The 27,940-nt window shown below is 42.1% G+C and overlaps 2 protein-coding genes across 4 annotated transcripts in view; both read left to right on the forward strand.

Annotated features, from left to right (window-relative positions):
- CENPN (centromere protein N) overlaps positions 1-10,684 on the forward strand; it is a 19,428-nt gene extending 8,744 nt beyond the window's left edge. For both annotated transcript variants that reach the window (XM_061386834.1, XM_061386835.1), the window contains exons 6-11: positions 2,661-2,837; positions 3,910-4,011; positions 6,027-6,090; positions 7,592-7,704; positions 9,704-9,830; positions 10,060-10,684. In XM_061386834.1, the coding sequence (XP_061242818.1) occupies positions 2,661-2,837; positions 3,910-4,011; positions 6,027-6,090; positions 7,592-7,704; positions 9,704-9,830; positions 10,060-10,142 (666 nt within the window). In that variant the 3' untranslated portion in view covers positions 10,143-10,684. The remainder of the gene's footprint in view (positions 1-2,660; positions 2,838-3,909; positions 4,012-6,026; positions 6,091-7,591; positions 7,705-9,703; positions 9,831-10,059) is intronic.
- Positions 10,685-12,492: 1,808 nt separating this feature from the next.
- On the forward strand, positions 12,493-27,609 carry ATMIN (ATM interactor). Of its 2 annotated transcripts, none has more exons than XM_061386827.1 (4): positions 12,493-12,834; positions 21,811-21,936; positions 22,663-22,862; positions 23,856-27,609. In XM_061386827.1, exons 1-4 carry the CDS (start codon positions 12,508-12,510, stop codon positions 25,666-25,668), a joined length of 2,466 nt encoding a protein of 821 aa, XP_061242811.1. In that variant the 5' UTR covers positions 12,493-12,507; the 3' UTR covers positions 25,669-27,609. The 2 variants fall into 2 exon arrangements, with proteins under 2 accessions (XP_061242811.1, XP_061242812.1); XM_061386828.1 differs by lacking the exon at positions 12,493-12,834 and adding an exon at positions 19,996-20,413.
- Positions 27,610-27,940: the final 331 nt, after the last annotated feature.

Genomic DNA, 27,940 nt, shown 5'->3' on the forward strand with positions numbered 1-27,940 from the left:
CCCTTCACTTGTCTCCAGCAGGAGCACAAGCTTAGCCTGAGTTAGCAGCTGCCTGCAGAAAGCACCTACTCTGGTCTACTCCTCCAGGGGCCAGCTCTGCCCTAGCAGGGAGACCACTCACAGTGGTCCTGCCAGTGACCGTGTAGGCAACTCTTCCTGCTTCTGGTTTTGGTATCAGGGGGATCACTTGCTTGGAGCAAACTCCCCATTCCATTAATCATTAGTTTTTAAAACATTTTCATAACCTGTAAGACAAGTCAACCCTACCCCTACCCCCAATTATTTTTCTTTGTCAAAAATGTGCTAACCTTTCCTCCAAATGAATCTTAGAATCATTTTATGAGGTTTACAAAACAAAATCTTCAGCCTTTTGAGGGGGAACGTATTTATAAATTAATTCAAAGAAAACTGTAAACCAAAAGAAGATTTCTCTTTTTTTTTATTATTATTTAAATTTTGTGAATAAGTTGTTATTTTGGATTATATTATTTGAAAACTTGTTACCATGAAATTGTGAACTCTGCAGAGGTTATAGGAGAGTCCCATCTGGACTGTGGGTATACTGCATGCACCTGCTTTTTTTTTTTTTAAAAAAAAAAACAAAAACAAAGAGCCTCATAATTACAGAATCCCTGGCCAGTTCTCCAGGAATGTTGTAGATATATGATCTGGACCCTTCTGGAAGCAGCCTTCTCATGAAGCTCAAACTGACTGGCTGACTCCTCTTGCAAAACTGCAGCCAGCACACCCACCCTACTTCACCCAAAACAAGAAAGCTAGAAAGCGTCTCCTCTCTCGGGTCCAGTTCAGAGTTTATGTGCATCTTCCTTCCCAGCACCTTCACTTGACGCCTTCACTTCACTCCCAGCTCCTCACTTGACGGCCTTTCCTGTTCCTCTTTTGGGCAGCAGGGATTTCTGTTCTCTGAACCCCAGGCCACCCCTACCATGCAAGGGGAAAAAGCGTCTGAAACACTCACATTTCCTCCTACTTTGATGCCCTTGTATTTCAGTTGTTAGATCTCTTCTCATCTCTACCATGGTCCGAAAGGTTTTGCCTCGTGAATGAATTTCAGGCACGCTAGCAGGGGCTGGTGGAGAAGGAAATGGCAACCCAGCCCAGTGTTCTTGCCTGGAGAACCCCACGGAGCCTGGCATGCCACAGTCCACGGGGTCGCGAAGAGTCAGACATGACTTAGAACAGCAGCAACAGCATGGCGCTGGGGCGACAAAGGGGCTTTTTTACTGGTCACATCTGTCCTGCTTGAAAGGCCAGCCGGAGAGTGACATGCTGTGTGCGCTGCAGGTTTTAGATGAGGATAAACAGGTAAAGGCCTTGGGTCTTCTCTGTCTGCCCTGTCCCTTTACTCTGAGCTGACCAGCACGTCCTCATCCCTTTCCTCAACCAGCTGAGGTCTCCTGGCTTATCTTTACCTTCCTCTGCATAACTTAACTAGTGGCTAGTTAACCCCACTTTCCCAAAGGCTGATGATGGCGACATCATGCCAAGTAGTATCTCCCGGTGCCCAGGACTGAAGAGTGACTCAGTGGCTGCTCTAGGACAGGTGTCTTAACCTTTTTGTGGCAACGATGCTTTCGCTGTTAGTGAAGCTTATGGACCACTTCTCAGAAGTGTGTTTTTAAATGCTGTAAAATAAAATCTACAGAATCACAGGGGAAACAAATGATAGCTACTGTAAAGGCATTAAGATGGCAAACTGATACAGTAATGCATGTGCTTCTTTATTAACACAATAAATAATCTCATAATGGGTCTAAAAACAACTAGCTTCAAAGTGCTAATAAGTGTAAATGATATTCTTAAGGCTCATGCAACAATTGTAATGTGATAAAAATACTTGAGATTTCTGTGGACAATAAAATAACATCCTAAAATTCTACTGTCTTGATGCCTACTTTCACTCCCTACTTGAAGGGAGATGCTAAATTTCACTTACGAATAAGGGATTGAACCCAGGTGGCCTACATTGTAGGCAGATTCTTTATTGTCTGAGCCATCAGGGAGGCCCACAAGTAAAGATGAAATAACTCCCCCCCGCCCCCACCAAGTCCAGAGATGCCCTGAATTCTAACCATTGACTTCAGGTTAAGAACTCCTTCCCGGAACCATGGGGGAGAGAAGCTGGTATGAGAGGGCACAGGAAGCATAACTGGGGAGTGCTGGGTGGAGTGTGTGTGTGTGCGCGCGTGTGTGCGTGTATGTGAGAGAGAGAGGATTAACTGCACATCTTATCAGATAAAACTCTTCAAAATAGAAAGTTCTTGGGAAAACTTACAAAGAGACAAACTAAAAACTATGTTTTCCAGTTATTAAAGGTAGCCCATTTTCTGTCCCTTTCTACTATTTTTTTTCAGGACAAAGCCCAAGAAATTATTGAAAATTTGTGATGTCATACACTGATTGTGGGATTTAAATTCTTTTTTTTTCCTTCCAAAAGACTTTGCAAGGCATGGATGTATCTTTACAAAGCAACCATAAAACACTTATCCAGAGATTTCCCAAATCACTGTAATGAGAAGTAAGAGAAAAACTGCCAGATTTCAGCCAGACAGTGACATCCTTCACCCCTAAAAAGCATCAGTTGTTGGTACAATATGATATGTTAATTAGGGAACTTATGTCTTTTTTTTTTTTTTAAGGTGACAGTCAGCTTCAGAGACGCCGAGGAGAACTCGGTATGGATTCGAATTGCCTGGGGAACACAGTATAAAAAGCCAAACCAGTACAAACCTGCTTACGTGGTATACTATTCCCAAACTCCATATGCCTTCACTTCGTCCTCCCGACTGAAGAGCAATCTACCCCTTCTGGGTCAGGTATGGAACCAACCACTATAAGCGGTATTGTTGTTGTTCAGTTGGTAGGTTGTGTCCGGCTCTTGGCAGCCCCACGGACTGCAGTACGCCAGGCTTCCCTGTCCTCCACTATCCTGGAGTTTGCTCAAGTGCATGTCCATTGAGTTGGCGATGATGCTATCTACCCATCTCATCCTCTGCTGCCCTCTTCTTTTGCCTTCAGTCTTTCCCAGCATCAGGGTCTTTTCCAATGAGTCAGCTCTTGCATTATCCTTATCTCAGGGCCATGTAGGTTTAAACTCCTCAATATCATTTGATGTAAAATACCACCCATAATTCTTGATCTCCTAAAATAAGGAGCAGGAAGTACTATTATTCAGCATTGGTTTAGAACTCTTCATTAGTGTCTCGAAATCGAGAAGTAATGCACAATTGAGGTAAAAATCCAACCAATGAAGTCTCTAAACAATCTTTTAAGACTTCATACCCCTTTTCCCAATCCCACTCACCCAAAGTAACTGCTTTTAATTGTTTTGCTGGTTCCTTTCGGAAGATGTTTTATTACAAAAACCAGAGTGGTACATAGGGTCTATAATTTTTGCATGGCAGTGTCATTGTAGTATTAACAACTAATCATCAAAAATGGTAACATTTGCATATTCATCCTTTATTCTTAACTCTCACCTTAATTTATCACAATTCCTAACTTTAAACAGGATCACTCTGAGACTTCCCTGGCAGTCCTGTGGTTAAGACTCCGTACTTCCACTGCAGGGGGCATGGGTTCAGTCCTTGGTTGGGGAACTGATATCCTGCCTGCTGTGTAGTTTGACCAAAAAAAAAAAATAGGATCTCTTTTCTAAAAATGGTACAAAAGATCTTGCCTTTCTGAGGATCTTAATGCCACTAGCCACTGTTTTTGTTTTTCAAGCTGAGTAACAGACCATGAGATTTAATTGTTCTGGATTTCTTTTCACTTTAAAGTAAAAATTATTCACTGATTACAACTCCTACATTTTGTCTGAACAAGTATTATAAATAAAGAGATAGACACAGTAATGTTATTAATAATCTTGCTAATTTTCACTTCAAGGCACTGACAGTTGCTAGCAAACACCATCAGATTGTGAAAATGGACCTCAGAAGCCGGTATCTGGACTCTCTTAAGGCTATTGTTTTTAAACAGTATAATCAGGTGAGCCCATCTTTGACTCTATTTAAACCTGAGTCTCCATTTTCTCTTTCATGCGTAATTTAGAAGTTAAGCAGGTAGGAAAGTCTACCTCCAACAACAGGAGATCACATTAGATGTCCCTGAAGTGGAGAAAGATTTCAGCAAACATGATAGGAAATAAGATAATTCCTCACTTTCACCTTTTCATAACTGTATTGTTTATACTGCCCATTGGTCATTGGAGTGTATGTTATAGGGCCCCTGTTTCCTAATCAGCTATTCCAATCAGAATTTATTTTCTCTTCAGAGTAACTTGACATTATCTTTTGAAACTGATTATATTATTCTTTTATGCAAGAGAGAAGCAGAATTTTTTGTCCCACTAGTCAAGTAAGTGATATAGGAATTAAAAGAGGAAGCATTGGTTTATGAATTCCCACAGTTTATTTGTCAAAATTATTTGAGTGTATTGACAGAAAACAACAAAATCCTGTAAAGCAATTATCCTTCAATAAAAAAATAAATTAAAAAAAGTTTTATTAACACCTTTCAGCTATTTACTTTTCACTTGGCAAACATGAAACATTTTTAATACTGAATTTTACTGAGGGCAAATTAATGGTAATTTGTTCAACTGAGTTTCAATAAAATGAGCTCTGCATTTGAATGTTAAAAAAAAAATTATTTGAGTGTGGAACTTCCCTAGCAGTTCAGTGGTTAAGACTTCACTTCCAAAGCAAGGGCATGGGTTCAATCCCTGGTCAGGAAGCTAAGATCCCACGTGCCATGCTGTGTAAGTCAAAAAAAGAAAAAATGTTCTGGTCAAATATCAAGGCATATTATCCTGGGCCAATCTGGTACAAAGGGTATAACCATAATTCCTCATAACTTCATGAGGTGTGTCTAGTGTACTAGGAGTAAAACAAACAAACAAAAAAAACCTATGAAGAAAAAAAATTATTTGAATGTATTTTTTCCTTTTAATGATAATGGATCTGGCCTTGCTCCAAGGCTCAGGGTTGTTGTGTTTTTTTCCCCCCTCTGCATGGCATCTGTGTGCTCATATGTTCAGACTCCTATAGAATTGTTAAGACTGTATATCTTCGAGCCCCTAGGTATGTTCTACTTATGTATTTTCATCTGTTCTAAGTAGAAAGAAGTGATGGCTTTCTGCAAGCTACTCTTTAAAGAAAACAAGCTTAACATTAAGATGTTGCATACATATACGTTCCCATATGTAAAACAGATAGCCAGTGGGAATTTGCTGTTATGATGCAGGTAGCTCACACCTGGTGCTCTGTGTCAACCTGGAGGGGTGGGATGGGTGGGAGGTGGGAGGGAGGGTCAGGAGAGAAGGGACATATGTATACCCATGGCTGATTCATGTTGATGTATGGCAGAAACCAACACAATACTGTAAAGCAATTATCCTCCAATTAAAAATATTTTTTAAAAAAGTTAGATAATGATTTTCCCCCATAGCACCTTCCCTCTTACCTACCTGCCTCCTACCAAATTGCTATTAATATCAACAGTTCTGCTATGATTAGGTGCATTTCTGGAAAAACTCATCAAATACTTGATTATAAAAACAGTGCTTTCAGTGGGGGAAAGTGAGTGAAGGAGTCTGGGAGATTTAGACTTACAGCGGGAAAGTTATTTTTCTGTAAGCAATGTCAGTGAGGTTTTTTTCCACAGTTATAAAGACATAAAGCTGCAGCATCACATTGTAAAGGCTGCCTTTGATTTCTCTAGCTTTTGGCTCAGCAGCTATAGTTCTTCCAGATACACTTTTATGTTAACAAGGTACAGAGTTCCTCAAACAAAGCAGCCTAGTTGCTGGCCCCGGCAGCCTCTGTCAATATCGCTCTAGGAGAAATGCTCAACTCAGTCTGCATAGGGCCTCAAATATCTGTGTTGGGAAAAACGAAAGATAAGATTTGCCATACTTTTGTGCACTAAAACCAATTAATATCTATACTTTGAGGTGATAAAATTAAGAAAGCATTTACTTTTTTCTGTTTTCTTTTTCCTAGAGCTTTGAAACTCACAACTGTACTACATCTCTACAAGAAGGAAGCCTTGGGCTAGATATAAATAGTATGTGTATTTTAAGATAAAAACTGAAATTTGGAAGGACATTGCTTTTCAGATTTCTCTCACCCAGTAAAACATTTCTGTACCAGGATTGTGATTCAAAAGTATCTCCTGTTTTCAGAAAACTGAAAAGTAAATTTCTGTTGAAGTGGGGAAGCTAAGCTAATATAGGTCTCCTTTAGAATTTGCTAGAATGGCATCTAATCATAATCACAAACAAAACAAACAATTAAATAATTTAACTGAGCATTTCTTCTGTGCCAGGCACCATACTAAGGTGTTTATATGTATCATTTCCTTAATCTTCACAGCAGTCCCATGAACAAGCTCTTTTCATGAGAAAAGAGGGGTAGAAAACTGGGTTTCAGAGAGGTTTAGTAACTTGCTGAGCAGAATCACATAACTAGGAATCAGCAAAGCCAGAAGAAAAACCGAATCTGAGCCTGGAGCCCAGGATCTTAATGCATTGGGTAAATTGCTTCCCAAGTACTTTATTGCACTTTGTGGGTATTTCGCTTTTTACACATTGAAGGTTTGTGGCCACCCTGTATTGAGCAAATCTGTGGGCACCATTTTCCCCGTAGCACTGGCTCAGGTCGTGTCTCTGTCACAGTTTCTCGCAGTATTTCAGACTTTTTCATTTTTGTTACGGTGATCAGTGATCTTTGATGTTACTATTGTAAAAGATTACAACTTGCTGAAGGCTCAGATGATGGTCAGCATTTTTTAGCAATAAAGTACTTTCTAATTAAGCCATGTATATTGTCCTCTTAGACATAATACTGTTGCACATGTAATAGACCACAGTACGATATAAACATAACTTTCATATGCACTGGGAAACCAAAAAACTCATGTGAGTCACTTCATTGCAGTGGTATAGAACTGCACCCACTTATTTCTGAGGTGTGCCTGTAATCAGAGTCGTGACCATATCACCATTCATAGTTGACACGAGTCCATCCATAGAAAACCCAAGAAAATAGACTATGAAACTACTAATGCGGATCAGAAAGTTCGAAAAAAGTGGTGGGGTATAATATACTATAAAAATGGAAATGTTCCTCTTTCTTGGCAGTGACTTAGCAGTAAGATGAAATGGTGCAGCCATTATGAAGTAAACCATGCCTTTCCAATGGCATAGGAACTGTATTGATTTCACGTTAAGTAAAGAAAGCAGGCTACACAATTGTGTGTATTTTATAAAGCCAGCCTTAAAATACATATCTTTATTCACTGAAACAAAGGGTTAGACAAATGTATTAAAATGTTAACAGTATTTATCTTTGTGTGGTAGGATTATGGGTGATTTTTATCTTCTTTCTTATCAACCTATATTTCTAACTTTCTACTTTATAAGAAATGATTTCAATCAAGTGAAAAGGCAGTAAATGTTACTTCAAAATTATATGAGCAAGTTGAAAGATTAGGAATGAAAGGATGATACTTTGTGGATGAAATACATTCCTAACAGCTGGTTTCTCTTGAAATCTTCCATCTATAGTGGATTCAAGGATCATTCATGAAAACAAAGTTGAAAAAGAAAGAGTGCAGAGAGTGACTCAAGAAATTTTTGGAGACTATCCTCAACCAAGACTAGAATTTGCACAATATAAGGTAGGATGTTGCTATAAACTAACTACAAGCTATCAATATTTTTTAAAAAGAACTAAAATTTCAAGTGGAAAACAATTCAAAGAAACTTATGTCATTCATTTGTCACTTCAATTTTGTATAATCTATGAGTTAAAATAGACTTCTTTATCGTATTTAGTAAGTTCCTCTGTTGCAAAGGACAACCTTTGGAAATTTTGAATCTGCTTTTTCATTTCACCTTTTATATTAATCCAGTTATGTGTAACCAGCTGTGATCTATATTTTTGAGGGAAAAACAGATTGTATCCTTCTAGCCCATCCACACCTAGAATAGTGTTTGTGCATGGTCAGTGCTCATAAATACTTATTGGACAAAAGATTGAAGAAATCAGTCATTATATAGCCCAGTTGGCATCACATAGGGAAAAAAACAGTAGCCTGCAAACCTGGCTCATTCCAGGAGTGAGTCACTGCCCACCAGGAAAGCCAGGTGGGGGGCAAGCCCTTGGCCACCATTAGCAAAATTCAAGATTTATATCATGACCACTCTAATCTAATAGTCATATTCATATTCATAACACTCTCCTCCCTTCAAACCTTCCAATAACATTCTTCCTGCTTAGAATTTTCTGCAGCTACAGGCCACACTTGAAGTCCACCAGTGATCTGCTTAGTCAGGCCCAACACCTGTTTGGTTTGGTTTGTTTTTAGTGGGAAAAGTTGATTTGACACCTTTCAAGTTAAGTTCCCTGAATGGCGGGTTTTAACCCAGTTCTTTTAAATATACCCTAAGACAGTCATTCTCCAAGTGTGGTCTCTGGGTCAGCAGCATCACCATCACCTGGGAATGGGTAAGAAATGCAGGTTCTTGGCCCCCCATAATCCTACTGGATAGGGGACTCTGGAGGTGGGTCCCAACCATCTGTTTTCACAAGCCCTCAAGCTGATTCTGCATAGAGAACCGCTGATCTAGGACACATAAGATTTAATCCACAAAACTTTGCTTTATACACATCTGAGAATGTGTCTATTCTATAAGTCAAGGTATGCATTTATTCATACCCGCTACTAAATTTCCCCTACCTCTTCTATTTTGAAAAATGCCAAACCTTCAGGAAACATGCACGAATACTTCAGTGAGCATCCATTTCCCCTTTGCTTCAAAATGCGCTCGTTGTTACCATTTAGCCACATTTGCTTTCTTTTCTCTTTCTTTGTTCTGAGCCATCTGAATTAGCAGCAGACATTACTCACCCTCTGCACTGCTTCATGCATGAGTGCTTCAGCATTCTGCCTCTAAATTTTAAGAATCATTTTAAGCAAAAAGCAAAAAGTTGAAGTTAGAGTCTAATAGCCAAGTACCTATTGAAGTAGCAATACTTGGATATTTGATGATATGAGGAACTGTTAGTAATTTTCTTAGGTGTGCTAATGTGGAGGTGAAGTTTAGAAAAAATCCTTTTTAGGTATATATGGATATTACAAGCAGGATACTATGGTGTCTTGGATTTGCTTCAAAATAATCCAGTGGATATGGGCAGTAGGGAACAGGAGGTGGGGTAATAGATGGAACAAGACTGGTGATTGTTTCAGCTGAGTGATATGTATGGGGGACTCCTTACACTGTGCTCCTTCTGTATGTTTCTTAAATTTTCTATAATAAGTTAAATTGTGGTAGTGACCCAAAACACATGAAATTTTTTTACATTGAAATGACAGATTACAAAAAATAGTGCTCATTTTCCATTAAGAATGTAAACCTAATGCTCAAGTAAAGGACATCCTGAGGGCAGGATCTCCTGCATGTCAGGCACTGTGCACCCTCGGCATTTTGTGTGCGATATTGCTGATATCCTGGTTTCCCCCAGTGTTTGCAATTAGCAATTTAAATGGTCCCACTCCCATTAATCCCTGTGTTTCTTGATAACAAGAATTAGTGAAACACATAATCCTGTCTCTTTATATTTTGCCATTGCAATTGATGTATTTAATAGTCATTTATAAATATATCTGATGACAGCTTGAAACGAAATTCAAAAGTGACTTAAACGGGGGCATCCTGGCTGAGAGAGAAGAGCCCCTCCGGTGCCTGGTAAAGTTCTCTAGCCCGCATCTTCTGGAAGCACTGAAATCCCTGGCCCCAGCCGGTAAGTGGTCAGCTTATTTCACCAGTGGGAATTAACAACACACTACATTTGACCCTCTCTGTGCTGACTAATTGCCTCTCAACTTTCTCATGGCTCCAGCCTGCTATTCCGTCATGCCTCGTTTTGAAAATATTCTGTTTCATTTAACGAGGGTCCATGATCCACCCTCTAATCTTGGCCATTTTTAAACTGATGTTTCATTTTCTTTTCTTTTTTTTTTTAATTTTAGGTATTGCAGATGCACCACTTTCTCCACTGCTCACTTGCATACCCAATAAGGGAAAGAATTATTTTAAAATTAGAGATAAATAAGCTATATGTGGTTTTTGTTAAGTACAGCATCCTTGACTGTATTGCATATGAATTTTAGTTAATGACTAGCTGGAGAGCTTCTATCTACAAAACCTGTTTTAGAAATTCATCCTTGATATTGAAGATTTGGAAATGTTCAATGTAATTCTTGGGACTGATTCTTTCCTCCTGCCGCAAAGCATAGCAGTTGCGGGACTAAGATGTGACAGGATGTCTTTTCTTTCACTCCTGTCTCTCCTCAATCCCAGAGAGGTCTGGTTCCAGTGGGATTTTCTCTTAAGACTTGGATCACAGAAAGAAGCACCAAGAAACTACACCGAACTCAAAATTTTCTAAGAGAAGCATAAAATTGGTCCATTCAAAGGGCACATTTGGGCCCATTAAGTTATTATTGCAAGAGGTAGCCTACTAGGTGATTCAGTTATACAAAATAATGATTTCATTGTAAATATGATATTTCTCATAATCTATTTTATCACACATATGGCATTCAAACTGACTGGTAATATACCAATTTGTAAATAAAGATATTTAAAAACTGGTACATGAGTCACTTTTAGTGAAAATCCTTCAGTGATCATCACTAAATCACATGTCCTTTTATAATAACACTTTAAAACACAGTACCTATCTTGATCCACAAAGGATTTGGTGTTAAAACAACATATGTTACAATTATGATAGAATTAAAAGTGAGGAAATCTGGGCAAATGAAGGACAGAAAAAGAAACAGGAGGACAAAATAAAACCAGAGGTAAGATTACCATTGGGCTTCCCTGGTGGCTCAGTGGTAAAGAATCTGCCTGCAATGCAGGGGACCTGGGTTTGATCCCTGGGTCAGGAAGATCCCCTGGAGAAGGAAATGGCAACCCACTCCAGTATTCGTTCCTGGAGAATTCCATGGACAGAGAAGCCTGGCAGGGTGCAGTCCATGGGGTCACAAAGAGTCAGACACAACTGAGCGACTAACACTAACTAACTAACCCAGGCAGTCAGACTCAAGTCTGCCCTCTTGGACACCGAGCTGGAAGAAAGAAAAGCCTTATGGATGCTGTCTCACACGTGGGGTTTTTTTTTGGCACACAATACTTTTAAAATCAGAATTAGTTACTCTGGTGGGCAAAACAGTACCCTTCTCAAAGATGTCCACATCCTAGTCCCTGGAATATATAAACCTGTTAACTTTGCAGATGGGGAAGTTATCCCAGGTTTCCTGGAAGGACCCAATGTAATCACTAGGTCCTCAAAAGTTGGAATAGAAGAGAGCAGAGGGAGATGTGACTACTGAAGAAATCAGAGTGATGTGAAGAGGGCACGACTCACCATAAATGACTGAGAAGCTGGACAAGGCAAGTAAACAAGATTCTTCCGTAGAGCCTCCAGAAAAAAATGCAGCCAGGCCCACACCTTCATCTTCACCTAGTAGACTTATTTCAGACTTCTGACCTCCACAACTGTGAATAACAAACTGTTTCAGATCACCAGGTGTGTGTGGTAGCTTGTTACTGCAGCAGTAGAAAACAAGCAGAGCTGCTAATATGTTAAAAAGTTGGGAGTTGTCACATAAAAATCCTGAAAAATAAACATGGCAATACCAAAGACTGGTAGCAGCTGCTCCAGTTAGGCTAGATCTCATTTCCCTGGGGTCCTCACCCCTCCCTTTTAGGTACGCCTGGCCTTCTACACTCATTTACTTGACCTATCTGGTCCCTCTTGCTACTTCGTTTTTGGAGCCCGGCCCTGAGTTACACTGTCTCCCAAAGAGTAATCAGATTTCACCAGTTAAACTACAGGCAAGTAAATCTACCGTCTCTAAAATTATTAATTCTGTCAATTATAACAGTTCTTTTGTTTGTATAATGTGACCTCAGGCTAGTTACTTGCCTCTCTGCAGATGAGGAAGAACTCATAGTATGTACCCGCGAGGGCTGTTTTGAGGACAAAATGAGATACTGGATGAAAAGTGCATTCCCCATGTGTGGTAAACGGATCATTCATTGTAATTAACAAGGTTCGGCCTCTGCTGCTCTTGAACACCTGGTTTATTTCTAATCTTTGGGAAGTAAAGTTCCCGAACGCATTGCTTTTTCTTGTATCCAACTTTTGCCCGAGGTTCAGATTTCTAGGAAGGCGAATGAGGCTCAGAGGGACCTACACGTCTTACCTGTTCCCAGGACCCCCTGTGAAGTTTTACACCCCGCCCGCCTCACCTGGCTGCGCTCCGCCGCAGACATGCCCTCCGCCTCCGGCAGGGGGCGCCGCCGCCCGGGCCCCGCCGGATGCTAATAAGGCCCCGCCCCCTGCCGGAAGTCGCTGCGGCGGGAGGCGGAGCCGGCTGGCTTGGTCCGTCCGCGGCGCGAGAGCCATGGCGGCCTCTGAGGCGGCGGCGGCGGATCCCGCGGCTCTCGCCTCGGGCGCCCCGGCCGTCCCGGCGGCCGCGAGGGGAGCCGCCGCCGCCTCGGGCCCGTGGGTGCCCCCCGGGCGGCTGAGAGGCAGCCGGCCGCGACCGCCGCCGGCGAGGCAGCAGCCCGCGGGTTCGGCGCCGCCGGCCCGGGAGCTTATCCAGCCGTCGGTGAGCGAGCTGTCCCGGGCCGTGCGGACCAACATCCTGTGCACGGTGCGCGGCTGCGGCAAGATCCTGCCCAACAGCCCCGCGCTCAACATGCACCTGGTCAAGAGCCACCGCCTGCAGGTGAGCCCGCCGCGGGCCGCGCCTCCCGGGGCCTGGCGCCACCGAGCGTCTGACGCGGGCGGCGAGGGCCACGGACGTGACCGCCCCGGGGTCCGGCCGGCGGCGGGGGTGCGGGCCGCCGCGGCCCTCAGAACGGGCCGGACCGCCGAGGGGGGACCCGCCAGGGAGAGTGGAAGCCCGGACGCAGGAGGGCACGGCGGGAGGAAAGCCCTGTGTCACGCGCCAGGCTGTCGGGCTCCGACCCGCGGGACCACCGGCGCGCACGCGGCGGCGGCCCGGGTGTTTCTCACGGTCGTGTCGTGAGCTCTCAGGGCACCTCCGTCCTGTTGCAGAGAAACCGGTGACGCTGCCCGCGTAGTGCTGGGCTTTAAACGCGGGCTCGGCTCTATGCCGGCGCTCTTTGCACCACACCCACAAGCACCTCCTTCGGGCCTTTGGGTGCTGCCCAGTCATTAGCAGGGAGCTGCAGATTTGGCAACAAGTTCCACCGCTTTGGTAATATCAGCTTTGCTCAGGAATGAGAGCTAAGGGAAGTCTCCCTCTAGGATCTTAAGAGGGGACATTATATATAATTACAGGACAATAATCCTGAACGTCCATTCCACCTTACATAAAACGGGGAGGTGATTCTTTTTTCAACCCGAAGTGGCCGTCTGTGGAAAGCTTATTAAAAACCCAGAGGTGCAGCCCCACCCAATACCTCTTAAATCATAATTTCTCAATCATTACAATAGGACATTTCCTTCCACCACTTCTTAAAGTCTTTCTAAGCCAACAGTGGCTTATAACGTAATTTTAAAGTGTGTCATTGAAAGCTACGTTGTGAGTATGTAGCTTTTGATGGTCTGACTTGATTGAGAAGCAAGTTTAAATCACCTAGTCTCTTGCATGGTATGTCTGCCCTTCAGGTAAAGCTTCCTCAGGAATGTTGTTAGACTCAGACTTCTGATAAGAATTTAACAGAAAGTTTGAGGTTGTCTTCTGTAGTAGGGTAGATACGGTGACCATGAAGAGCTGTCCACTTCCAACTCCAGCTGATTAGAGAGGCAACAGGGTTCTTAGGAAGATGAGGGAGCCCAATCTGGAAATGTACTGTGGAAGTAAGCTGGGGTGGGTCTGTATTTTCCCTGCAGGTGGAACTGCAGTATTCCATGGTAGTTCTGGGTTGCTTCCACACACAAGTGCAGTGACTCTGGAAATGGTTGTTCTCCTGTTTCCTCCTTCATACTAAATTTTAATTAAACACTTCCCTTCCTTAATCAGATTTTAACTTGAGTGGATGAACTATATATTTGTAGGAATTCTGCAGCCTAATTGCTGTGTTCTCTTCAGCTCATATGTAACAGCCATCACCCACCTTCAGATCATCCCCTCACTGATTACTAAGGCAGACATTACATCTCGAAGCACAACGGAAGCGGCCAGTCTGACGAGGACTGTCTTTACCTTGTTGGCCTGAACGTCATTCTGGCAAGCACCTTTTAACACTTTATATTGTTTTTTGTGGAACTGCTGTCAGGAGCTATATCTCTCCAGATCTTGTGAAGAATCCATTAAGCAAAAAGATACCATTTATCAGTACTTCTCAGGATTGGTTTGATAGTATACAATTGTTGTTCATTCCCTTTGTCGTGTCTGACTTTTTGCAACCCCGTGAACTGCAGCACTCCAGGCTTCACTGCCCTTCGCTATCTCCCTGAGTTTGCTCAAACTCATGTCCATTGAGTCAGCGATACCATTCAGCCATCTCATCCTATGTCATCCCCTTCTCCTCTAGCCCTCAATCTAATCCAGCATCAAGGTCTTTTCCAATTAGTTGGCTCCTTGCATCAGATGGCTGAAGTACTGAAACTTCAGCTTCAGCACCAGCCCTTCCAATGAATATTCAGGATTGATTTCCTTTTGGATTGATTGGTTTGATCTCCTTGTGTGCAAGGGGCTCTCGAGAGTCTTCTCCAACACCACAGTTCAAAAGCATCAATTCTTCGGCGCTCAGGCTTCTTTATGGACCAACTCTCACACCCATACATGACTACTAGAGAAACCATTGCCTTGCCTAGACGGACCTTTGTTGGCAAAGTAATGTCTCTGCTTTTTAATATGCTGTCTAGCTTGGTCATAACTTTTCTCCCAAGGAGTAAGCGTCTTAATTTCATGGCTGCAGTCACCATCTGCAGTGATTTTGGAGCCCAAGAAAATGAAATCTGACACTGTCTCCATTGTTTCCCCATCTATTTGCCATGAAGTGATGGGACTGGATGCCATGATCTTCATTTTTTGAATGTTGAGTTTTAAGCCAGCTTTTTCACTCTCCTCTTTCACCTTCATCAAGAGGCTCTTTAGTTCCTCTTCACTTTCTGCCACTAAAGTGTGTCATCTGCATATCTGAGGTTGTTGATATTTCTCCCAACAGTCTTGATTCTAGCTTGTGATTCATCCAGCCCAGCATTTCTCATGATGTTCTCTGCACGTAAGTTAAATAAGCAGGGTGACAATATGTAGCCTTGACGTACTCCTTTCCCAGTTTGGAACTAGGCCATTGTTCCATGTCTGGTTCTAACTGTTGCTTCTTGTTCTGCATGCAGGTTTCTCAGAAGGCAGGTAATGTGATCTGGTATTCCCATCTCATTAAGAATATTCCACAATTTGTTGTAACCCATACAGTCAAAGGCTTTAGTGTATTCAGTGAAGCAGAAGTAGATTTTTTTTTTTAATTCCCTTGCCTTTACTATGATACAGCGTATGTTGGCAGTTTGATCCCTGATTCCTCTGCCTTTTCTAAATCCAGCTTGTTCATCTGGAAGTTCTCAGTTCACGTACTGCTGAAGCCTAGCTTGAATAAGTTTATTTCTAATTGTGTTTTTAAAGTATATAAAGTTCAGGAATTCTGAAGCATACAGTAGACTAAGAAGCAGGAATGTGTTTGAGGCAAGTGCAGATTTTGACAGTCAGGTCTTTACTTGAACTTTAGCCCAGCTGAGTATCAGTAGCCTCTCCTGCTTAGAATCTGTGTGAAGCCATTCTTCCAGTTCTAGTCATTTCTCAGATTTCTCTTGTCTGAAGACAGCACAGTGCATTCAAGATCTCTTTCTGAACTGAAAATTGAACAACCCCAAAATGGACTCTCCTGAGTTGCCTTCCTAGGTCACTAGAGAGACCTGTTTCAGGGGAAATTTGAGAAACCTCACCCTGAACCATCGTTGTTTTTTTCTTATCAAACAGGCTCACTTTGCTTCCTTGTTCTGTCTTTCTAACCATGTGGCCCCTGAACATCTGCCCTCTTGGTGTTTTTTAAAATAAAGGTGGCCTATGTGACAAAACAGCCATATCTGCATAGTGTTGCCCAGTGTGGTGAATCTACACTTAGTCAGGAGCCAAAGAAGCAGGCTCTTGAGTTCACACACTACTCTTGGACACGATGTTCTCCACGTGTCCAAAAGAGGCCTCAGCACAGGAGCTGATGGGGAGCTCTCTGTGGCCTTGAAAGGGTTCTGTGTTAGACCAGAGACTCCAGTGTGCTCCTTCTGGCCCTGAACCTGAGTATGTCTGCTTGGAGATGTGCATAGTATTCCATGGAGATTTTCCCTTTCTTCTGTTGATTAGAGCTACTTACGTAATTCTAGTTTCTTTCCTAGTTTTTTTTTTTCTTTCCTATAGTTTTTTTCTTCCCTAGTTTGTTTTTTTTCTCCTAGATTATGATAATCTTTTCTTCCCTTCCCCATTGGTTGCTGAGATGTTCTTTATTTTATTCTAATCTTTGCTCAGAAGGTATCCTGCCCTCACTGAACTATTCCCTTACGATTAACAAGTTCTTCTGAATGATGATGGATAAAAGTGGAGATAAAAGAGTTGTAAGTTGCAAGGTACATGATACCTTGTGATTTTATGTGGGTTCCTGGTGATTCAGGGGGAAAGAAGAGTAGGAGTAGATGAGCATTTCTTGATTCTTTTATCCCTCGTGTTTGAAAATAGTGGAAGGGACAGGAGGACCATTAAAGAACACCTTATCCAACAACACACATTTTTAAAGCATGGCTTAGTGGATAAGTCTGCTAAGTTTTATTCTAGAATGTATATAGCACTTAAGAACGAAAATACCACTTTTTACTGCAGTTCATGTTTTACTGTGCCATCACCATTTCTTTTCTCCCCTGCTCTCAGCTCAGAGCTTATTGTCTCTAAACAGAGTTGGGAAGAAGGTCAGGAACTGGGTAGAGAGGTGGTGTTGGGATGGGCCGAGGAATTGGCCCTAAGAATGCGGGAAAGTGAACAGCATCAGGTTGTTGCCACACCTGTAATGACAACACCAAGATGTTGACATCAGCATGGCTGCCTTTAGTGTCTCATCCTGGTGCGTGATACAACTTTGACTTAGGTGACCATAAACATTTACTCTTCAAAAAGATTCCTAAATGCAACAAATATATATTTCTCCTCTTGAAAACTTTTGGGGAATGTTAAGTAGTTCCATTAGATAACAGGGAAATGACAGAAAAGAAGTGTAGTTTGAAGCTGTTTAGTACAGGACTTTGGATGTCCCAGTGGCTAGAAGAATTTGGAGTGCTCTCGAATATGTTTGAGTGAGGTAATGTTATAATCAGAGCTATATTTTAGAAAGGTGAATCTGGCAACATGTGAATGAAAAGAAAATTGAAGGTTTAGAAATTAGGCTAGTGACAAAGTCCAAACAAAGCCAGGAATACTTGAACTGTTGATGTAGCAGTGGAAAAGGAAAGACGAGCAGGTGGTAGGAGACAGTATAAAAGAGTAGCTAGCAAAACTTGGAAGCAACCGAGATGTCCTTCCAGAGGTGAATCAGTAGGGAACAGTGATACATCCAGACAGTGGAGTGTCAGCCCTGAAAAGAGATGAGCAGTCAGTCAGTGGTTGTCCGTGCTTACAGAGAAAGGTGTCATGAATAGGCGGAGCACAGCTTTTTAGGGAAGTGAATACACTCTGTGTGATATTGTAATAATGGATAACCGTCATTATCGTTTGGCAAAAGCCATAGAATGTGCAGCACCAATAGTGAATTCTAATATAATCTATAGACTTTGGGTCATAATGATGTGTCAGTGTAGTTTCATCAATTGTAAACAAATGTACCATTCTGCTGAGAGATGTTAATAGTGAAACAGGCTATATTGGAGTGGGATGGGGGGCTGCATATAGTGTATGGCAACTCTGTACTTTCCACTCAGTTTTGCTATGGAATAAAACTCTTAAAAATAAATTTTATTAATTTTTCAAAAAAGGAAGTGAACAGGTATATGAGAACATGATAGGGAGTTTGAAAGGGGTAATAAAAGGATTGCTAAGCAAATTGAGAATGTTTTAGAAATAAGCATGAATTTCGTGGTGACCCTGTAAGCAGAGTTTTATAGAACATTTGACAGGCTAAAACACAGAAGAGGGCCGTCTCCTTGGTTGTAACTAAGAAGAATTTGGTAATGGTCAAGTGAATTAAGGCTTTTAGGGTCTTTCTTAATATCTTGTCCACATTTCATTTTTTCTTGCGTATTATACACTGCTGCTGCTGCTAAGTCGCTTCAGTCATGTCCGACTCTGTGCGACCCCAGAGATGACAACCCACCAGGCTCCCCCGTCCCTGGGATTCTCCAGGCAAGAACACTGGAGTGGGTTGCCATTTCCTTCTCCAATGCATGAAAGTGAAAAGTCAAAAGTGAAGTCGCTCAGTCGTGTCCGACTCTTAGCGACCTCATGGACTGCAGCCTACCAGGCTCCTCCGTCCATGGGATTTTCCAGGCAAGAGTACTGGAGTGGGGTGCCATTGCCTTCTCCTATTATACACTAGAAGGAAGATAATATAAGTTTAAAAAGTATTTCCTTTAAAAAAGATAAATTGGTGAATGGGATGAGTTTGATGACAGTGTTATTGTCATTTGAGCCTAGCAGATGTCCTTGTTTTAACAAAAGGAGCATTCCAATCATACTTTCACAAGTATAATATTTTCTTTAAGATGAGTCCATAGATTTTCTTTTTTAAATCGAAGTATAGTTGATTTACAATGTTATGTTCACAGCAAAGTGATTCAGTTTTACATACATATACTTTCTTTTTTATGTATTTTTTTCTGTTACGGTTTATCACCGGGTGTTGAATATAGTTCCCTATAGTATACAGTAGAACCCTGTTGTCTGTATATTCTGTATATAGTAGTTAGAATCTGCTAACCTGACTCTCAGTCTGTCCCTCCTCCTTGGCTACCCACAAGTCTGTTCTCTATACCTGTGAGTCCACTTCTGCTTCATAGATAAATTATTTTGTGTCATATTTCAGATTTCACATATAAGTGATATCATATGGTAGTTGTCTTTCTCTTTTTGACTTACTTCACTTATATGATCATTTCTAGTTCCATCCATGTTGCTGCCAGTGGTGGCATTTCATTTTTTTTTATGGCTGAGTTGTACTCTATTGTATGTATATACATCACATCATCTTTGTGCATTCATCTGTTGATGGACATTTGGGTTGTTTCCACGTCTTGGCTATTGTGAATAGTGCTGTTAGGAATGTAACGGTGCATGTATCTTTTTGAGTTATAGTTTTATCTGGATACATGCCCAGGAGTGGGATTGCTGGATCATATGGCAGTTCTATTTTTAGTTTTCTGAGGAACCTCATACTGTTTTCCATAGTGGCTGCACCAACTTACATTCTCAGCAACAGTGTGGGAGGGTTCCCTTTTCTCCACACCTCTTCAGCATTATTGTTTGTAGACTTTAATGATGGCCATTCTGACTGATGTGGAGTGGTAGCTCACTGTAGTTTGGATTAGCATTTCTCTAATAATTAGCGATGTTGAGTAATGTTTCATGTGCTTGTTGGCCGTATGTATGTCTTCTTCGGAGAAATGTCTATTTAGTTCTTCCACCTGTTTTTTGAATGGGTCGTTTGTTTTTTGTTGTTGAGTTATATGAGCTGTTTGTGTATTTTAGAGATTAAGCCCTTCTATGTTGCATCGTTGCAAATATCTTCTCCCATTCCGCAGGTGGTTTTTCCGTTTTATTGTGGCTTCCTTTGTTGTGCAAAAGCATGTAAGTTTGACTTGGTCTGATGTGTTTACTTTGCTTTTATTTCTGTGCCACAAAAACAGTGTTTAATGTATAGGATGAGTTTAGATTAGCTTATTGGCAGAAAGCAAGAGAAGCAACAAAAATCTCCACAGCAGATAACTAGTAGCTGTAATAATGGAGTGATTATGTGATAGCCTTAGTCACTGAGTCATGTCTGACTCTTTGGGACCCATGGACTGTAGCCCACCAGACTCCTTTGTCCATAGGACTTTCCAGGCAAGAATACTGGAGTGGAGTACTTTTCCTCCAGGGAATCTTCCCAACCGAGGATTGATCCTGCATTGCAGGTGGATTCTTCACCTGCTGAGCCATTGGGGGATTATGTGATAAGCTCTGTTTTATAGTACTATTAACTATAATGCTACTGAGTCCTCACCACAACCCTGAAAGTGAAAGTGAAGTCTCTCAGTCGTGTCTGACTCTTTGCGACCCCGTGGACTGTAGCCCACCAGGCTCCTCCGTCCATGGGATTCTCCAGGTAAGAATACTGGAGTGGGTTGCCATTTCCTTCTCCAGGGGATCTTCCGGACCCAGGGATCAAACCCAGGTCTCCCACATTGCAGGCAGACGCTTTAACGTCTGAGCCACCAGTCCTCACCACAACCCTGAAGTAGGTCCTATTATCATGCCTACTTCACAGATAAGGAAACCAAGACAGTTAAGTTTTTCAAGGTTAAAGGAAAGGAGCAATTCAAACTACAGCAGTCCATATTCCAGAATCCATGGGTTTAACCACTGCACCGTGCTTCTTAAGCTCAGCTACACATTAGGATCATCTACGGAGATTGTTAAACCAAAGGGAGTCTTAGCCACATGGTTGTTCATTTCCTCTCTAGGTACACACTGATGGTAGAGGAGGAGGTGGCATGTTCCAAAGGTATTGAATCCTCTCTCATCACAGCACCTAAGGACTCAAACATCTAGGTGCTGCTGCAGGCCTGCACGCATGTCTGGTTGTTTCCAGTGGCCCGTAGAGAGGCCCTTCATCACTCCAACCCCCACACACCTTCCTCTGGGGCCAACTAGGAGTGGCCAATTAAGAATTAGACTGGAGGCCAGAGGTGTTTCACTCCTGAGGGCTGTGGATTCCTCAAGGGCAATAAGATAGTACTTCAGGCTAAATTAACTCACCAGTTATTTTAAAAACCCCAGTCAAAATGTCAGTCACATACTTAATAACAAAGGATTACTCGGATGAGTTCATATATATATGAGGTGCTTACAGCAGTGCCTGGCACAGTAGTAAGCGCTGTGTTAGCGCTGGCCATTATCATGATTACTAAATTTCAGATTAGAGCATGGTGCCTGTATTCATGCTGCCGTAAAAGAGCTGTGTCAGCTCGCTTTAGCTCTGTTAGGGGGCATAGTGGTGATCAGAGAAAGTCACTGTGCTCTTTATCAAGAAGACTTTGATCATAGTCAAAGGAGGTTTCTTTCAGAGGCTCACCCTGATTCAGTGGGGGTGAGATAAAAAAGAAGGGAAGACTTAAGGATGACACTAAGTCTTGAGCCTGAGAAACTCTTACAATTAAAGACATTGGATTAAGGACAGAGATTTTTAAATCTAGAAGGAATCTTAAAGGAATGGATAGAAGGTTTTTAAACAACATAGTTGTTTTTTGTTTATGTTGTTTTGAAAAATTGTAACACATTAAGTTATAGTTTATGCGCGATAAAATTTATCCATTTTAAGTGAATAATTCAGTTATTTTTAAGTAGATGCACAGTTCTGCAACCACCACTGCAATCCCAAACTTCAGAACATTTTCATCACTCTATAAAGATCCCTTGTGCCCATCTTTAGTCGTTCCTTATTATCACCCCCAACTCGCTCTGATGGTTTTTAAAGATCATTATTTCATTTTTCTTTTGCAGGATGGCATAGTAAATCCAACAGTAAGAAAAGATTTGAAAACTGTACCGAAATTCTACTGTTGTCCAATTGAAGGATGCCCTAGAGGCCCTGACAGACCATTTTCTCAATTTTCTCTCGTAAAACAGGTATTTTACTTGTCTTAACTATATACTTCTCTAGGGATGAAATGCAGATGTCATAAACCCAATGTATTGTAATTACTTGCCAATCATACAAGAGAATTGAGCAGAAAGCTGCTTATAAGGACAGACACCCAAGTCTCTCGCTTGGGGAAAAATGAGTGGGTGTGAGCAAAGGCTGGCTGGTTCTCGGGGGGAAGATGTCCAGAGTGGATTTGGAGAGAAGACCAGGTCAGCAAAGTATGATAAATTGGGTGTGCTTCCAGATGTCTGGTGTGAATCTTTCAAGGTCAGAGGAGCAGAGGCATAGGGAGATGTTCTCCCAGGGAGGAAGAAACTGTAGGAAAAGAATTTCAGAAGCAGCTCCTCTAGAGAGGAGCGAGGGACCCAGTCAGTGGGGAAGGTGGTGATTCTGGACTGGAAGACACTGAAACACTTCCCTGAGGGTTTGCTGGAGGGGGTCCTGAGAACAGCACTCCAAGACTTGTTCTGCTTGCAGCACTTATTTGTAAATCAGAAGTAGGGGTGGATACCATGGATTGTTTCCAAAACAGTCTCAACTTTTCACAAAGATGAGGCATATGTTAAAGGGCAGCTGGCCTGCTTTTACATTCTTTTGATTTGCACTGCTATATTTTATCATGTAAAATCATTGTTATTTTATGTTGATGACTTTTGAAAGGTTTTGAGCAGTTGCAGATTTTCACTTCGGTCCTTTTGTGTTCTTCCTAGCACTTTATGAAAATGCATGCTGAAAAGAAGCATAAATGTAGTAAGTGCAGCAATTCGTATGGCACCGAGTGGGACTTGAAAAGACATGCAGAGGATTGTGGCAAGACCTTCCAGTGCACGTGTGGGTGTCCCTATGCCAGCCGGACTGCGTTACAGTCCCACATCTACCGAACTGGCCATGAGATCCCTGCAGAACACAGGTAAAGGGGGAGGGGGGGGGTGGCCCAAAAGCCAGCAGCTGTGGGGAGAGCTTCAGGCGAAACTTCCTGGAGAGCCGTTAGGCTGAGGAGAGAGGAGGAATGGTAGAGAAAAGATGAGACATGAAGAAGGGACCTTTTGGAAATGGCAGCAGTACTAGTAAATAACCCACATCTACTTGACCCAGTTGCGCTCCTTACGCATTCACCAACTCCTTTTAAAGGTCCCTTATTATTCCGAATTGAAAATTTACTGGGATTTCTTTTTTTTTTTAAGATTTCTGTGTTTATTTGTGGCTGATCTGGGTCTTGATGGCTGCGTGGGCTTCCTCCAGTTGCAGTGCTCGGGGGCTGCCCTTGTGTGCGATGCCAGGGCTTCTCACTGGAGGCTTCCCTTGCTGCGGTGCACAGGCTGCAGTAGTTACGGCGCAGGCATTCAGTAGTTGCGGTGCACGGCTTGGTTGGTCTGCCAGAGGCAGGATCTACTCGGACCAGGGATCAAATCTGTGTCACTTGCATTGAAGTGGATTCTTGACCACTGGACTACCAGGGAAGTGCCTATTGAGTTTTCAATTCTTCCAAAACTTTCATCGTTTTCTATTAGAGGGATACTGGATTGTTGAAGAGTTGTTTAAATCATGAAATCGCTTCATTTGAAAGGTCAAATTTATATTTGGATTAATAGCTCCCTATTTTAGACATGATAATCACTGCATTGTATAATATGTTAGCTTCCTGATGCTTGCGGATCTAAGCTGAGTTCTAGTGCTTAGAGCTTTACCCAAAGGTGTGCTTCCTCCTTTCCTGTTGGCATGTTTCTGAACTTCTGTGTAATGGGCCAGGTTACAAACGGGATTTCTTTTCACCAGGCTGAATCTGACCCCTGCTGTAGATGTGAGACATAGAGCTTATAAGTGAAGATACAGTGCCAGGGTTGATGAAGAAAGCCGCAGTTTAAAATCACTTTTCTCTTTTTCACTCTGTCGTCGTTTTCAGGGATCCACCTAGTAAGAAAAGGAAAATGGAAGGCTGCCTGCACAGCCAGAAGCTGTCCAGGAAGACCGTTGAATCGCTGAGCAAGCAGCCGATTCCACGGCCAGACGCTCCACAACTAGAGACTTCAGAAATAAAGCTGGTGGCTTCCTTTGAAGACTCTTGCAGCTCTAATGCCAAACAACAGACTCTTCCAGCAGCTCCAAGGTACCCTCAGAAGTTGCTTTTACCAAAGCCCAAAGTGGCTTTGGTTAAACTCCCCGTCATGCAGTTTTCTCCTGTGCCTGTCTTTGTGCCTACAGCCGACTCCTCAGCCCAGCCTGTGGTGTTGGGTGTCGACCATCAGGGCTCTGCCCCCGGTGCCGTGCACTTACTGCCCTTGTCCATTGGAACCCTGATCCTCAGCCTGGATTCGGAAGCCTGCTCTCTCAAGGAGAGCCTCCCTCTTTCAGAAGTTGTAAATCCTGTTGCTGTTGAGCCAATTAGCACAGGTATTCAAGTGAACTTGGGTAAAAGTCCATTTAGCCCGTTACAAGAACTCGGGAACACATGTCAGAAGAACAGCATTTCTTCCATCAATGTGCAGACAGACCTGTCCTACACCACACCGCAGTTCATGCCAACTGCACAGTGGGCCAGCCCTGACTCCTCTGTGTCGTCCTGTTCGCAAACTGATTTGACATTTGGTTCCCAGGTTTCCCTTCCCATTAGTGTTCAAACTCAGACTTTTTTGCCCAGTTCTAAGGTAACCTCATCCATCGCTGCTCAAACTGATGCATTTATAGATGCCAGTTTCCAGCCAGGTGGGATCTCCAGAGAAACTCAGACCAGCGGAATGCAAAGTCCAGCAGATGACCGAGTACAGATGGACCAAGCTGTAATGTGTGGAGACATTTTTGAAAGTGTCCATTCATCATATGGTGTGTCCACAGACAATATTATAAGCAGCAGCTTAGTAGCAGAGTCTGTAACTCATGACTTGTTACCTCAGAACCACGCTAAAACTTTAACTCAAGATATTGAGAAATCCACACCAATAATAAACTTCAGTGCACCAAACAGTATGCTTTCGTCACAGAACATGACAGATAATCAGACCCAAACCATGGATTTACTAAGTGATCTAGAAAACATCTTGTCAAGTAACCTACCTGGTCAGACGCTGGACAATCGTAGTCTTTTGTCTGACACAAATACTGGACCTGACACCCAGCTCCCATCTGGCCCAACCCAGAATCCTGCAATTGATTTTGATATCGAAGAGTTCTTTTCAGCCTCAAATATACAGACACAAACCGAGGAGAGTGAACTTAGCACCATGACCACTGAGCCAGTCTTGGAGTCACTGGACATAGAAACCCAAACTGACTTCTTCCTTGCAGACCCTTCTGCCCAGGCCTACAGTTGTAGGGGGAATTCGAGCTTCTTAGGCCTTGAGATGTTTGACACGCAGACACAGACAGACCTGAACTTCTTTTTAGACAGTAGCCCTCGTCTGCCACTGGGAAGTATCCTGAAACACTCCAGCTTTTCCATGAGTACTGATTCATCTGACACAGAGACCCAGACTGACGGAATCTCCACTGCTAAAAACCTGCCTGCCCTGGAAAGCAAAGTTCAGTTGAACAGTGCCGAAACACAGACCATGAACTCTGGCTTTGAAACTTTGGGGAGCTTATTCTTCACCAGCAATGAAACTCAGACAGCAATGGATGACTTTCTTCTGGCCGATCTGGCCTGGAACACGATGGAATCTCAGTTCAGCTCTGTTGAAACCCAAACGTGTGCAGAACTACACCCAGTCTCCAACTTCTGAAAGCGGAGTCCACATGGGGGATGGATTCACAGTTCCCTTCTGGATTTAGAAGATGAAGAACAGGGACAACAGTATTAACTCTATTGAATGTAGTTGACGATACAGTTACTTCGATTCTTTGAGGTTCTTTGCCTTTTTGTACTTGTAAACATGAAACTTGTGTAAAAATTTGTGAGTGTATTATAAAGTGTAAGATGTTGATCTGAACATGATTGTTTTTGTGTTGCCGACATTTGCCCTTTCAGTGTAGTCTTCCCTTTTTAAAAAAAAAATGTATTTCACACCTTTAAAACCCATCTTGCCATTTAGCTGAAGCCAAGCTCATCAGGACTTAGGGTGCAAACCTCAGATCTTCAAAACATGTTCATCAAAGCATGACTGACTTAAATTGCACCTAAAATACTCTTACCAGTGCTTGTTAAGAGAGTCCTATTCCCTGATAACGTGTAAAGAAGTCTGACGCTGCTCCGTCAGATTTAAACAGCAACAGCTTCGCCTGCTTTGACATCTTACTCTTCCCTAATTTGAAGACACAAAGGAAAACTACTGTTGTCTTTAGCTTCTGAGACAATTTGCTTATAGCCAATGCCATCCCTCTACGTGAACTGTTACTGGTAGGAACGTAAGTGTATAGTACTTTGCTCACAAGACATGTTGCTGTACAATTATTGCTTAAAGTAGTAGCGGCAAGCACTTAGTGTAAATAGTGATCCTTTCAGTCTAAGTGACAGTAAGTCACCCCAACTATGGAAATGCTGGGCTGTAGAATCACACCTGTTAGCTCGTCCTGGAGTGTGTCCTACAAGCCATCCCTCCTGCACCCTACCGAAGGCCAGGGTGGTGCTCCAGAGCTGCTCAAGGTGCACCCCACCCGCTGAGTCTGAGTTTTGTCGCTCTAAATGTTAAAAAAACAATAAAAATAGTAATGTAGGGAGAAAAGGATATTCCCTGTTACATTTCAGTACTTTTCATAAGCTTGCTAGGGCAAGAGTGCAATCAACTACTAGAGTAAAGTGAGTCTTTTCATCCACCTCTCATTTTTTTCCTTGAATGAGGAAACACATTGGTCTAGCAAGAATAGTGTTTGTGCCTTGAGGATAGCAAGTCTAGAATAGATCCGTCTAAAATACGGCATTCTGCATTATGTTGCTTTGTTTGTTTAGAGAGGGTAATACTGAACGGTCTTCAGAGAAAATGAGGTGAAGATCCAGCACTGCAAGAACATAATATGTTTTGAGATGGCTGAACAGTCAGGTACACTTGGAGGGTTTTTTGTATTTAGAAGATCCTGAGTTCTTGATTGTTGGCCAGCTTTCAGGCAAGTAAAAATGCAGTCTGTACATTTTTCTAAGTTTACCCAAAAAAATGCTCTTTTCCTTATGTGGCACATGCTTTATGCTGCTGAAGACTAAACCCTCAAAATACAACCTAAGGAAGGAACTAATAATTCATTAGAGAAAATCATTGGTGTTGCTACTGATTCCTATCCCATAGAAGAATTGGTGGTAATGGATAAATAACATGTCCTGGGCAGATGAACTCAACCTGGTAGATTAAAGTTTGCTTGGGTCACAGTTGCCTATGAATGTGGGTTTCAAAACAAACATAAAGCCTTAACTTAGTATTTCATTATGTTTTAGAATCATCACTGCCTTAACGTTTCAAACATCTATTTCAGTTCTCCTAGTAAGGAGAAGTGCATGTTTGTTTTGGCTTTTTGTAAATATATATGCAGTGATCTATGGCTTTAAAAAAAAAAATCTGTGTGTCTGTGACAATGTTTGTTAATTCAGCCAACTGAATTATTTACAGAAAATTGAGCATGTAATAGTTCATGTACCAGTAAGAACTGTCCCCCACCCAAACCTTAGTTCCCTGAATTGTTCTAAGATTATTTGTAAAAGCTGAAAACTCAGTGATTAAAGAGAAGTGAGAATTCTACCTTTGTGTGAATTCTTCAACGTACTCATAATGTGACTTTGTTGCCTTAACTCTTCACAAATTCATCCTCCTCTGAAAGTCACATGATGAAATGACTGTGCCTAGTTATTTCCATTACCTTTGTTCATGAAAATATGCTAACAGTTTTCCCAGTAGAAAAGAGAAAGACATTCCATTACCAAAGCTGCTATTTTGATGTAAAGTTTTTATTTTGATAAAAACTACCATAAGTTTTTGGAAAATTTTTTCAAAGGAAATTACCCATTTTTTTTCATCCAAATGTCACCATTTCATAATGGGGTGTCTTTTATCTTTGTAAGTAATGTGGTTC

This window comes from Bos javanicus, chromosome 18 (assembly GCF_032452875.1).
Source record: "Bos javanicus breed banteng chromosome 18, ARS-OSU_banteng_1.0, whole genome shotgun sequence".
NCBI lineage: Eukaryota > Metazoa > Chordata > Mammalia > Artiodactyla > Bovidae > Bos > Bos javanicus.

Coding starts and splice junctions, on each gene's coding strand:
- ATMIN (XM_061386827.1), top strand. CDS start 12,508: ATGGCGGCCTCTGAGGCGGCGGCGGCGGATCCCGCGGCTCTCGCCTCG. Junction 12,835..21,810: donor TCAAGAGCCACCGCCTGCAG/GTGAGCCCGCCG, acceptor TTTCTTTTGCAG/GATGGCATAGTAAATCCAAC. Junction 22,863..23,855: donor GAGATCCCTGCAGAACACAG/GTAAAGGGGGAG, acceptor CGTCGTTTTCAG/GGATCCACCTAGTAAGAAAA.